This window comes from Ochotona curzoniae, unplaced genomic scaffold (genome assembly GCF_017591425.1).
Source record: "Ochotona curzoniae isolate NIBS_2020 unplaced genomic scaffold, NIBS_Ocur_1.0 scaffold_2683, whole genome shotgun sequence".
Taxonomy (NCBI): Eukaryota; Metazoa; Chordata; class Mammalia; order Lagomorpha; family Ochotonidae; genus Ochotona; species Ochotona curzoniae.
Window position 1 is genome coordinate 111,665 of NW_024467100.1, and position 14,068 is coordinate 125,732.

Below are 14,068 nucleotides of genomic sequence, written 5' to 3' on the forward strand. Positions count from 1 at the left end.
GTGTGTGTATGTGTGTGTGAATGTGGGTTTATCTAAGCCTTGACCCTGCTAATCCTTGTGGGACTTCGCTAAAAGTCGCAAAGAACTGGGGAAGGAACACAAAAAACAATGGCCATCTAGAAGCACAGGCAACATTCAGACAAAGAGCTGTACGCAACGACACCCCAAACCCTCAAACCTCCAGCGCTTCCTGCCTGCGAATCGAGAGGGGGAGTGCGCTTCTGGGTGCTGCTGGCAGGTGCGGGTCCTCCCCTTCCTGGGGAGGCAGTGACAGAACAAAGCAGCAACTACCTCCTCTCGTGGTCGGCTCCCTCCTCGCCACGGAGGCCTGCATCCCTGGCACCACCCCGGGCAGAGAAGGCACGATGAAGTGGAAAGCTCTGGTCATCGCGGTTGTCCTGCAAGCCCAACTCCCCATTACAGGTAAGCCTTGGCGGCCCGATGGCGAGGAATGCTCAGAATCTCTCTCTTTCTCTCGCTCTGTGTGTGTGTGTGTGTGTGTGTGTGTGTGTGTGTGTGTGTGTGTGTGTAGGAGTGCAGAGGAAGAAACGTTGTCTGCAAATCCTGAGCAGGTCCCGAGCAGGCACCTGCCATAGTGCAGCCAAACTGGATACTTATTCAGAGCCTGTAGCTTGAGTACCCAGCTGCCAATGGTGTCAATTTCTCCAGCTACAGGGAGGAGGCAGAAAGCCTGGGAGGGCAAGGTTTGGGTGGAGGGGGAGGGATCAGGGGGGCCAAAGAAGGAAGGAAGAGGGAGAGGAACCGAGGCTGGTCCAGTGGGGAGCGCCTCATGGTAACTGGGCAGGAGGAGAGAGCCAGAGCCAGGCTGAGTCTGATGCTGCTGTGAGTTTCCTAGTGCGCGGGGCTTCTGCCCTCTGGTCCGATGCTGTGACTCTGAGCCTGACCTTCCCCTGTCTAGGCCTGGCTGGCTTAGAGTCCCAGCTGGGCCAGGGATAACGTGGACTGAACGCAGGTGGGAAGTGGCAATGTTGTCGGAAGCTTGGAGTGCTGTGCCACCTCCTGCCCAAGAGGTCTGTCATGGCTGCCCCCAGGCCCCCACCCCCACCCCCATGACAGACCCGTCCCAGGCTGGGCGGTTCGCCTGGTGCCCCCACCTTAGGCAGCTCACGAAACCAGGAATAGAAAGGAGACCGGGAGGGCACCACCATGACTATGACCAACCAGCAGCAAGACGACTTGCCTTCAACACACCCCAGCTCAGCGGAGCCTGGGGAGGCAGTGAGGAGGCAGGCAAGTGAGAAGATAGGGCAAAATGGACGGCTTGGGACTCCGGTGTTATGGCGCATCCGCAAGAAACAGGGCCCTTTGCTCCTCCACTGGACGGCCTGCCTCAGGGTGAGCCCGGGCTGGGTGACAGGGTCTGGCAGGAAGGAAGAGCCCACGGCGTGGCTGTGCCTCCCAAGCCCAAGCAGTGGCGGGGTTTTCTGTAAGGTTTCTTTTCTCAGCAAAGCCTGTTCAGGGTGTGAGTCAGCTGTCGCTGTGGGGTGAGGGCAAGCTCCTGCGTGATCTGGAAGAACCGAGACCCTGGGCCTCAGGCCGGGCAGCCCTGCCGCCCTGTGAGGCCTTCCCTCAGCCTCCTGGGGCCCTTTGCGTTGAGCTTTGCAGCCAGTGATGACGTGGCTGTCAGAGCAGGCGCAAGGTTCTCTCTGAGGCACCTGGGGCTGCCAGCTGGCCCACAGCTGGAGGAGACGGGGGTGTGCCAGGCCCCATTTCCACAAATAAAGGACGCTAGGGAACAACCCTGAGGATGTAGTGCAGTTGTCGCTGTGTGTGGCCATTCATGTTGCCTCTGAAAGCTTGGTGAAGTTTTAGCCAAAGGTAACAGACGCAGGCTTCCCGCAGTGTCTTAGCCCATGAACAAGGCGAGGTAGGACAAGGGAACCAGGAGCAGGGTCTCTGATGGCAGGGACACACACGGGACACCATTGCGCTTAGAGGCCCCCCGCTCTGCCATTCTGTGGGAAGGCGTGGACGGGAGTCTCTTCAAGGCCTGCTCTCTCTTCTTGCTCAATTGAGCGACCCATTTCCCAAACTTCTTCTTCTTTGTTAAATCTGCTTTTCATAAACTCTTTTCCAGGTTTGTTTCTTTGCAAATTCCCTTACGGTTAGGGCCATAGGTGATGTGGACCACAACCGCATCCACAGGGGTGGCCAGGACTGGGCCTGGGGCACAGATGTGAGGCTGGAAGAAGCTGTAAGATGGCGTGCACAGTGTACAGTCACTACCCCTACTGCTCTCCTGGCAAGAGGGCACAGGGGGCCTTTGTCTTTTCTCCAGGGAAGAGGGGTCGCTCTAGCCCTAAGCCTCAGGGAAGGCTGCCCCCACCCCCGGGGGTGGGTGAGGTAGGAAGGCACGCGGTGGGAACAGCCAACAGATCACAGTTAGAACTGCAGCCCAGCCACTGCCTGGCTGTGCAGACATGGGCACAAATTCCTCACCCCTAAAGTCAGGAGGAGATGCCTTGATGCAGAGATGTGAAAGTGAGACAGCACATGCCTGGAAATTGTGTTAGCTGCAGCAACCAAAGCTGTCTTCTTGATCTCAAAACCCAAAGACAAGGGGCATACCACTTATTGTGACCTGTTCTCCCCCTGGTGAAAGCCAGCCAATCCCTGTCCCATCTCTGCGGGCACCCAGCACCTGGTTGCAAACCCATGTCGGTGACTCGGAATCAAGGCTTCAGCTGGTTAGGCACCACTCCCACCAACTTCGTATGTCTTTAAAAAAAATTTTTTTTTCCAAATGATTTAATTGTTGGGACTTTAACAAATTTTTGTTTTGGGCGGGGAAGGCAGATTTACAGAGAAAAGGAGAAAAAGAGAGATTTTCCATCCTCTGATTCATTACCAAAATGGCCGTACCGGCTGGAGCTGAGCCAACCCAAAATTAGGAGCCAGCAACTTCTTTCAGGTTTCTGATGTCGGTGTAGGGTCCCCAAGGCTTTGGGCCATCCTCTGTTGCTTTCCCAGGCCATTACCAGGGAGTTGGATGGGAAGTAGAGCAGCCAGGACACAAACTAACACCCACGTGGGATACTGGCACTTGCAGATGGAAGACTGTCCAATATGCATACTCTGTATGCTGGTATTCCCCCAACGCGCAAATATGTTTGAGAAAGGTGTGCTTCTAATGGCGAAAGGGGAAGAAGTCAGGAACAAAATCCACCTGCTTATCAGTGGCCAGTACAGCTGCTCAGCTCCAGCAGCCTGAAGGTTGGTTCAGGATCCCAGTGCCTGAGTGTTTAAGGGGTAGTGTCCTGTACACCAATCTTGGCAAAAAAAAAAATCTCCTTAGAGGTGGATTTCACAGTGGTAGCAGACATTTTTTACTAGTGGTGTTTTCACCGTCCATTTGTTTTGCCCTCTGGTTGTCTGACTCTGTTCATCTAGGCAAGCTGCCACTTCTTCCGCCTTGCCAGTTCTCAGACTTATGGCTAAGAGACAACATACGGTGCCCCTCCACACTCCCAAAAAAAGCTCCTGGGAAGCCTTGGAGTGGAGAACTGCCAGTGCTGCGTTCACTTAAACGTGCCTTTTGCTTTTGCTTTTGTTCTTTGAAAACCTTTAGGTCTCGTTTTTATTAGACGCGTAGTCTCTCTAAGTCTGCCGGTGTCATGTCTCATATTTTGGATAGTAAGTTTTATCGATTTATTTTATTTTTATCAGAAAGGCAGATGTACAGAGAGAAGGAGAGACAGAAAGATCTTCCATCCCCTGGCTCACTCCCCACGTGGCCACAACGGCCAGAGCTGAGCCGATCTGAAGCCAGCAGTCAGGAGCCAGATGCTTCTTCCAGGTCTCCCACTTAGGCGCAGGGTCCCAAGGCTTGGGGCCACCCTCTGCTGCTCTTCCAGGCCGCAGGCAAGGGAACTGGATGGGGATATGTACATGTACCCACCCATGTGGGGTTTCGGCGGATGCAAGGCAAGGATTTAGCCACTAGGCTATCACTCCAGGCCCTCGTATTTTACTTAAAGGAGTCTCCCGCGTTGGCGTTGTCCTAACACTTGCTTCAGGAATCTCTTTTCTGCTGAATTGCATCTGGGAATAATGAATGACATCCATACCAGCAAGTGTTCAAAGCAGATTTCTTAGCTCTGGGTTGGCTGAGGGTTGGTTCCCCCCGGAACACCACGGGGATGGTGTGTTTAGTCAATCTGATAATATAAAAGTCAATATAAGAGAAATAAGAGAAATATTCAATTTGGTGAAGAAATTCACGTAAGTGACCACTTCGGCCACTAAATGCACGTGTTGTGTCTTCCAACATAAAAAAAAACCCAAAGCAAGAAATGACTTTTGAGTTCCCTGAGAGAACACTGTCCCCGTGCTGTGTCCTTAGCACTTAGCAGAGTCAGCGTGCAGCACGCAGTGACCGTGAGGGTCTGCGGGTCGGATGAGAGCAAAGGGGATCCGGACTGTCGGCTAGGATCACATGAGCTCCCATGGCTTCCTGGGAGGCGCATGGGGCTGGCATTGCTTGAGCTTCTAAATAGTTCAGTATTAAATCATTTCTTGCAAAAACTAGAAATGAAATAGGCAGAGGGATTGGGGCAGGTAAAGCCTAAGCTAGGAGTCTACGGTTATTAGCATTTTCTGGTTCTATTGTAGGACGCCTATTAAATTTGGACCTGTGACAGAGACACTTCGAATGAGTCACCGCACACAGGTCTCCAAAGCAAAGATGCTCGTTTTTCTTATTTGCGTTTAACATCAGAGTCTTAAGTAAAGCTATCCCCACCAGGGATTAATAAATCAATAAACTAATCCATAGCGCCGAGGAGGAAAAAGAAGTCTGTGGTTTCTGGCAGAAATTCTAGTATATAAGGAATCTACTCACACAGAAACACAAAAAGAAGAGCAAAAACAGCATATGTAGACTTTGTAAGCCCTATTTTTTCCCTCTTACTTCGAGGCCTTTTGAATAAAAATAGCGTTCAATCATTAAAAGAAGTTTTTTTTTCCAAAAAAATTGATATAACTGAATTTTTACGTTGTTTTCTTTGTAAGTGCATGTAATTGTTTATGTGCTTGTTTCGATACAAAAGTTTCATGTGTCTTTCTTCTGAATGTTTTCTTGTAAGCACAGTTTCTCATACTCGGCCTCTGAGGTTTTTCATCCCTCTACAAACTTCCCGAGAGTAAATACGTATGTTTTCATCACCAAGCTCCGGGGCATTTAGACGGCTGTTAGGGTGTAGTTAATCCTGTTGTAACTTTGTTCCTTCCTTGAGCAAATCTGATGGACCCTTGAAAGAATAGGTTAAAGTTTAAAAAACAAAAACAAAAAGCATTCTGCAGGATACTGTAGACTTCTAGGGGGGAAACAATGTGTTTTTCTAACTCTGTTTGCAAGGGTTTGCTCTGAAGCAGGCAGGCAGGGAAGAAGGGAGCACATGGCAAGGCAGAAAGATGGGACCCTAAGTGCAGGATGCTGCCGCAGGAGGCGAGGTGCCCACGGAAGAGCCCCATTGCCCCTCCACAAGTGGTGGCAGTGATGTCCAGCTAACGCAAGGGACAGCAGGTGCGTTTCTTGGGAACCCTGCAATATGCGTGCTTGGAAACCCTTGACTGTGAGCAAGAATGCCTCAGTCTCCCAATCTGTAAAATGGAAACCATGGCATTTTCATGTTGCAGTAAAGCAGAAATGCTCAACATGCTTTCTTTTTCTGTCACTGAACTGAGGTATACACTTGTCTAAAAGTTTCTCTCTGGGGGCTTTGGTGTCTCAACTGAAAGACAAAAAAATTATGCAAGACTTGACCATGTCTTTCGGCTACCAAATGCCTTCTGTGCGGTCTTGAAATCACGTGGATTTTAGGAACGGTCACCTTGCCTCCCGCCCCACCTCACTGGAATTGGCTGTCAGAATTCAGAAGCAGCGCTTTGTTCTTCCTTCCGATCCAAATACTTTCTGACCTGGATTCCAAACTACCACGTTCCCCCCAGACTTTCTGATTAGAGACAACGCTGTGAAAGTCCCGGAGCTGAAGCTCAGAGTTGTCTGATGTGTGCCCTGCGCTTGTGCACCAGCCGTACATTCCTCGGGGGCCACAAGAGGATCTTGGCAGGAGAGAAAGCAAGCCACGGCCTGCACCAGAAGGACCACTGGAAGGTTTCTTCCCTTCACTCGCCTGGGATGGCTTGTGCTACTCAGAAGCTCATTTCTGAACGCCAGAGGTTAAAAACAAATGACAAGAACATGGGGTTTCCTTGTGGAGGCCTGGCCTTGTCTCTCAATACAGTTACCCCTTCCTGTGTCTGTGCAAGGCATGATCTGAGACCTTGGGGTCTTCACAGCCCTCGCATGGCCAGAAGCAGGGTCCTGAATGTGAGGGCCAGAGGCTCGATGAGCTGCCTTAAAGTAGACCCAGCCCCAAGCATGGTTTCTGGGCAAGCTCCGGGCTGCTCCCCCAAAAACCTGGCTCTTGGGTTTGTACGGTCATGTTGCAGGTGATTGAATTCTGCAGGAGATCTTTATTTTTTTTTAAGAGATTGATTTATTTCTATTGGAAAGGCAGATTTACAGAGAGAGAAAGATCTTCGGTGTACTGGTTCACTCCCCAAGTGGCCACCATGGCCAGAGCTGAGTCGACCTGAAGCCAGCAGTCAGGTTCGTCTTCCAGGTCTCCCACATGGATGCAGGGTCCCAAGGCTTTGGGCCGTCCTCTACTGTTTTACCCCAGACCACAAGGAGGGAGCTGGATGGGAAGTGGAGCAGCCAGGACATGAACCTGCACCCGTATTAGATCCTGGTACATGTAAAGTGAGCCGTACCCCGTAGGGAAACTTTCAGCGCATTCCTCTTGATAAGCATTCATGGTTACTCTCCTTGTTTTTGAATGAAGGAGTAATTGTGTTGGGGGGTGAATATCATCACAGATTGCATATTTTCTACTGAATATTAAGTGGATTTTAATGTTAATATCCTTAATACTTATTACTATTACTATTAATATCCTTAATACAGAACTGTGTTTTTCTCTGACATATCAATACGCTTTTGAAGTCAAGTGTTCCCCAAATCTGATAAATCCTTATTTTCCATTTTACTCTTAATAAACCCATCTGTTTCAGAGACTTTTTTGAGCAGGATGGTCTTCAATTTGGGTTCAATCCATTTGTTTGTAAGTTTGCACCCCTCTACGCTGACTTAAGCAGGAGCATAACCAAACAAAATAAATCCAGCATAAGAGGCTTTGCCCCCTAATGGCTGCCTGGATTGCATTTGTTTAGTAGGAAAGTGTCTTCCCCCATGGGGAAGGTTTTGTGATACTGCTACAGGCAGATGTTGAAGTTTTTTTTCTCCTAAATCCCTGAGGAGTGAGGAATTGCCTTTGAATGGCAAATGTCTACCATCAATTTGTAGCTATTCATGTAAAACGTTAGCCTTTGTCCATTTCCATCTGCCAAGGTCGGGGAAGGCAAACTCATATCCCCTTGATTGGAGCAAAGCATACAGCAAGGAGAAAATGGCTGCTCAGAGCTAAATGCTGGCACTCTGAGGAGCTCTATATTCATTTTTCTGCAGCTCAGAGTGGTCCCCCACAAAGCTGGTGAGGGGTATGCTGTGGAGGGGGTGTCCTTGGGCCTTCAGCGGGGCAGCAGAGGGGTGATGGACCGTAGGAGCTGGTGCCTGTCGGGGTAGTGGGGAGGACATCCTGGGGCACCAGCTTCATCACTTGGGGTGAGGCGGATAATTCCTCCTCTGTGTTGGCATAAATCTAGAGAGTCGACCGTGTGCTCTGCACTTCACCGGTCCCCACCATGCACACCTGTACTGGGTCTGCAACACAATACGCACTGCCTGTCTGCCATCTCGGCTGAAACTGTTGGCGGGGACTTGGAGAGAGCAGCTGTTACAGGAAGAAGGGTGTGACTAGCCGGCCGAGGGGGCGCCCAGAGGAGATCGCCACTTGTTGCTCCAGGTGGCTGACTGGCAGAGTGGCCTGCTACTGCGGGAAGCAGGCCCACTGAGCCACCTGAACCCATCTTGAGAACAACTTCAGCTCATAGGTCAGTGTGGTGCTCGGCACCTGTGCCTGCCCAAGTGTGTTTGCCTCTTATTCTGTGCACCGCAGGGTCTGTCCTGCCGTACATACGTGCTGGTATGTGTGTGCTGCTGTGCGCTTGTGTATGGATTCTGGATAGCACAGGTGCAGATAGACAAACGCAGCTGTGTGTGTTGCAAGTATATGCGGATCCGTATGCTGAAGGGTTTGTGCTGGTGGACGCTGGTATGCTTTTGTGTGCACAAATGAGGGTCTTGTGGGCATGGTTCCTCTATTGAGAAGAGCTTGGTGGCAGCAGGGCAGCTCTGTAGAAGGAAGAGCAAACACTTCAGGAGCTTGTTGTTGTCAGCCTGGCTAGGTGAGCCATGGGGCTGGTGGAGAAAACTTGTGTTCAAACCAGAATCTCTGGTGATAGAGAAGGGCAGCCTGTTAGAGGTGCCTGGACGTCTCAGGCCGATGGGCCCTGGGTCCTCAGAACTTTCCCGCCTCCCAAGAAAACCCAGTGGCCTTCCTTCTTTGCATCTTCTTGTCCCCAGTTCCCACCAGGAATGCTGATCCCACCTACTCCCACCGATGTGGAAACCCTGACCACCCCTGAAACCCACACCCAGACCTGTGGGGGATCTCCCAGACCCACTGTTGACATTGTTTCCAGACTCATAATGACAAAGGAAGGTGGAAACATCATTCTCAGAACTCAGGGTTAAAAGCTCACACCCAGTGGTTCCCCTGGAGCTGTAATTGGGGTAGAGGCCCCAGCACACAGTTTCAGCAACACTTACCCGTCAGCAGAAAATGTTACTGACTCCGCAGGTTCTCCCACAGTGGTCATCCTGCAGTTGGCTATTACAGTCAAAAAGCATTCCATGCTTTTCTTTCTTTCCACCCTCAGGCTGGGTTGGCAAGCAATCGAACAGGGTGCCTTCTGGTGACCTACTTTGGCCCATCAAGATAGCTGATACAACTACCCTGGTTGAACTGGTCAATATCTATTGATTTAAAGCAATCGGCTGCAACTCAATGCATCCGCGAGTAAATACTGAACACCTTGCATATGCCCTGGTCAAGTGAACAACACTGCAGGTAGTTGACCTAATCGATCGGTCCACCGACCAGACCTGAGTCCTAGAGCTGGACACTGAGTGACTGAGAACGCACGGAGTAAAACAAAGAAAGTTGCCCTGGCCCCCAGAAAACACCTTCTTGGTTTTGATGGAAAAACTCCAACTTTGCCTTCAGGGTACCTTCTTTGTGATCTGGTATAATTGTCACTGTTTTGTGGGTCTGCTAATTTCCATGCTGAGTTTAGCAGCAAAGGAAGCGAAGATTCCACCCAGGACTGTTTTAGTTAGGTTAGAGAGCTTCAACATTCCTCTTTTGATTTCCTGAGAGTAGAGAGAAATCTTTGTCTTTTCCCCCACTTAACCATCAGTGCTTCAGAGTCCAGACCTATATAAAATACACAAATGCTTTCTGGACAAAATGAATCTTGCCCATTTTCTTTGGATGTTGATGGGAACAATAGAGATGGAGCTACAAAAGCTTGGCAAAAGGGATTATTCTTTTTCTTTTTATTAAGCATAGAGGCTTCAAAAAGAACAGCTCAGAAAGTCAAATAATTGTATCCACCACCGCTCATCCATCCATCTCCCTGCTGACCTGGCCTGTGAAATCCCCTTTAAAAACTTGGCCAGCTCTCACCTGCCCATTGCAAATGCTGTATTGTTAAATGTCCCCATCCATAATTCCCCCAGAAAGACTGCCTTAAAGCAAACTCCTTCTATTTCAACTGAGCATCTCACCAGGGAACGGCTCCTTGTGGGTGGGGGTGTGGAGCGCCTCCAGTTCTCAAAGCTTTATAATCTCACGTGGGAGAGGGAGCTATTGGATGGTGAAGAGAGTCAGACACGCAAGTCTTTCGAACCAGCAGGGACAGCCAAGAAGGTTCCCATGAAGGGAAGGTTTGGGAAGCAGGTTTTTTTTTAAATCTTCATGGCCTCTGCCTCTCTCTCTCTCTCTTTATATATATTTATATAATATGTATTATATATATATATATATAATTTCCTTAGTTTGGAAAACATATCAATATTTTCTAGCTATAGACTCCAAGTACAAAGTCTCAGACTGGAAGCTGTTCTGGTTCCTGGTTGGTTTGAGATCATAGCTTCTTCAGAGAATTCCTGGCAGCCATTCTGAAGGGTAGAGCATGGCTCTGTCAAGGGAGGGAGCGAGGATTTGGCCGTCTCGGATTTTGCTAGGGGCACGAGGGGTGAGTTCCTTTGAGATCAAACATCTTCGGAGAGCATGGACATCTGGAGCAATTTCAATTGCAAGCAAAGTGAAACAGAGAATCTAACGTCCAGTCGGAAGTTCAGTGTGAGAGGATCACCAGAGGACGGGGGTGCTGAGTTCCTCCACCCTCTGGAAGGAGTCAGGAGAGGAACCCTGTCTTCTTGGTGGTGGACATGGTCATCATAGAATCGCCTTCACTCTCGGGGCCTCTCGCAGCCGGTCGGATCCCATGTCCTCACCTTCGTTCCTTCTCTTTGAAGAATAAAAAGGAGGTTCTTTCAGAGGGAATGTACAATAGGTCATTTATGATGGGATTATAATTGCGTTGTGTGAATTAGAAATAATGCAATTTGGGCCCAGCACGACAGCATAGTGATTAAAGTCCTTACCTTGAACGTGCCAGGATCCCATATGGACGCCGGTTCTAATCCTGGCGGCCCTGCTTCCCATCCAGCTCCCAAGGCTTATGGCCTGGGAAAGCAGTTGAGGATGGCCCAAAGCCTTGGGATCCTGCACCTGTGCGGGAGACCTGGAGGAAGAGCTTCTGGCTCCTGGCTTCGGACTGGCTCAGCTCCAGCCGTTGAGCTCACCTGGGGAGTGAACCATCAGACAGATCTTCCTCTCTGTCTTTCCTCCTCTCTGTATATCTGTCTTTCCAATAAAAATAAATAAATCTTTTTAAAAAAAACAGGAAAAAAGAAATAATGCTATTTGATCTGACAATGCAAAACTGCAAATTGAAGCAAAGAATGTGATGCATTTTAATTTTTGTAGCATGTTTGTTAACTTCATGTTGATGAAAATTTATTTTCACCCTATTGTGGTCTGTGCTCACTGATTCTGTATTTTAAGGGATATATAATGGAAGTGTAGCAGGGACTGATATGTTCAGATATGGAGACAAAGTGCTGTATGTCTCTATGCATACAGACCAAGGATGGACTCCCCGTGAAAGAGTTGAATACATCCTTACAGTAAGATGATGGACTCTCTGACAATGTCCATGCCTACATTGTCGGAAAACACTTCCATAATAGCATGAGGGACTTGTGACTGTTCGTGAAGGACATCCATTGTAAAACTAGAGGGGAAATCAATGGGGCGGGGGGAAGGGACCTTGGGGAAGGGCACAGGCAACCTCAGAACCTATGGAACTATATCATAAAGCAAAATAAACTACGTTTAAATGTAAAAGAGAAAATTATAAATAAAAAAGAAATAATGTAATTCAAAAAATAATAGTGCACTTTCTGTACTATATTTAAAATAATGGGGCTCTAATTTTACATTTGTGCCTGTGGGAAATTTCTCTGAATTTTGCAAAGTCTTTAGGAATGTACTGTTCATGCAAAGTATAACTAATCAGGGCTGAGCAGGGGGTTGTGGTGATGTCATGACTGGGCTGGCTGGGATCAGGGTAGCAGCTCTAGGGTTTTGTCCTCAGTTGTACCAACGGCAGGCGGCACCTCTGCAGGAAGAGTTGCTGTGGTTGGAGCGAGGCTGGATCCATGTGGCAAAACCATGGGATGCTTGAACAGGAGACTCACAGATAACTTCAAGTTCTACTCCTGCATTTTCCCAGGAGTGAAAGGATGACCTGAGAGTTTAGGAAACTAGCCAGCCCAGAACCAGAATGGGCCATGTCATAAGCGAGTGGCAGAGTCTGTATTAGGACACGGGACTTCTGACTCCGGTGCTCATCAGCTGTCCTTCATGCCCACAGGCTGCCTGGTTGTAAGTAAATGGGGCTTCCGGAGTTGGCCAGTTGGGTCTCCAGCGTGTGTGACAGGCCTCGCCCCAGAGTGGCAACCACAAAAAAAGCAGCAGCTGGTGGGGATGTGTTAGCTCAGCTTACCCTCCAGCAGGGCCCTGGCACTGCAGATTGCCACCTGCCCCTGCAAGGGAGAGGCCTTCAGCTGTTTCAGGGGGCACTAACACAGCACCAGGTCAGCGCTCCAGGAAGGAAGCCTGCCTGCATAGCTGCCCGTCCTGCCCACCTGTGTTGCCTTGACCTTTTGCTTTTCCATCCTGTGGTGCCACAGCGTCTGGCCTGCCCATCCACAGGGCTACAGATTGCCAGAAGGCCAGGGCATCCCATTAATGACAAAGAGGGACAGATAAATGTATTTTTGTGAGTTTAATCAGTGGCCTCTCTGATTGTCGGCTGAGACCATGGTGATGATGAAGGCACTGACCCTTGCCCCCCAGTCCCTGGCAGCCAAATGCACCCCTTTAGTGATAGGATGTCTTATTAGGCCAAGCTAGTCGAGTAGAGAAGGTTAAAATCAATTAGAGAAAAATAAGTCATTTTTTTTTTCAAAAGTAAAGAGAATGTTTTCGTAATGCAGCTCATAGTCAGAAATACGATGAGAGATAGGGCTGGTGTTGGAGTGCAGTGAATTAAGCAGCCGCCTGTGATACCAGCATTGCATATTGAAATTCCAGTTCAAGTCCTGGCTACTCTGTTCCCAGTCCAGGTCCTCATTAATGCATCTGGGAAGACAATAGTAAATGACCATGTGCTGGGTCTCCTGCCAGCCACATGGGAGAATCAAGCGTAACTCCAGGCTCCTGGCCTGGCCCCAGCTCTGCCTATTGCAACTAGCTGGGGCAGGAACCAGCATATGGAAAAATCTCTCTCTCTCTATCCCTCTGCCTTTCAAATAAAGTTCAATCTTAAATAATAACAATGAAGTATTATCAAAGATAGAGAAACGCCAGTGCACAGCCAGGCATGAATTGATCCTCGCTGTTTTCTGAGCTCTACTGCATGCCAGGTGCTGCATCATGACCCATCACAGCGGAGATGTCGCTGGAACCCACACACTCCAAGAGGAGAAGGGAATGTGTGGTGGCCCCTGGGAGCGATCCGAGCTCCCCTGCAGTTAGCATTTACAGACCGGGCTTGTTTAACGTGCTGTCTGCATGCCTTTGGTCAACTAATCCCATGGCACTTTTATTGATGTCCCATTTGGCAGTTAGGCAGCTGGGGCCTGGAGGCACATGGCTAACAGGAAGCAGAGCTTGGTTCCACCGGAAGTCATCAAGCCTATTGGCGGGTCTCACATATACCACCGCTCCTAGTATTTGCGATGGACTTTGGGGGAGAATTGCATTGGTGGGCTATGGAGAGAAAGGAGTTAGAAAAGGGAAGATATAGAGAAGGAATAGGATGCTCTACCCTGGGAAACTAGAATACCAGGCGACCTCCTGAACCTCACTGCTCACCCTCAGGCTAATGCTGAGACGAAGACACTGGGACTGCCTCAGTGGCCCTCGACACCTTGCTTGTAAGGACCTCCCTCAACGAGGTCTGCAACCATGTGGCACCTGCTCGGAGAGACCCCATCCCTTGTCCCAGGGAGCTGTGCTCTAAAGAACACAGTCCCTGAAAACCCTGAAGAGGACCCTGCTCCTCCTCCATGCCCTGCAGAATGTTAACCCCATCCTGCAAAATGAAGGGAATGCTGGTTCAGGCTCATGGGACATGGGGTCTGTTTGTGTCGTTCAACTGCAGGATTTTTCCAAATCTTCTAACCGCAAATGTGTGTCTCACATTCCCTGGGGGGAAGCAAGAGAAACGGGGTTATGCAGCACAGCGCAAATTGCTTTCAATGCTCTTGAAATTTGTTCTTCATCTAACATGGCTTAAATGGCGTGCAGAATACAGTTTGAGAGCAGCTTGCTATTGAGTGGCTCGAAATGGGAGACTCAAAGGAGGAGTTCTAAGAAGGTTGTGG

General features: G+C 49.4%; 1 protein-coding gene across 1 annotated transcript in view; it reads left to right on the forward strand.

Moving 5' to 3' along the window:
- Window positions 1-232: 232 nt before the first annotated feature.
- CD247 (CD247 molecule) overlaps window positions 233-14,068 on the forward strand; it is a 70,353-nt gene continuing 56,517 nt past the window's right edge. Inside the window, exon 1 of the mRNA XM_041003330.1 lies at window positions 233-423. Coding sequence (XP_040859264.1) covers window positions 366-423 — 58 coding nt within the window. The 5' untranslated portion in view covers window positions 233-365. The remainder of the gene's footprint in view (window positions 424-14,068) is intronic.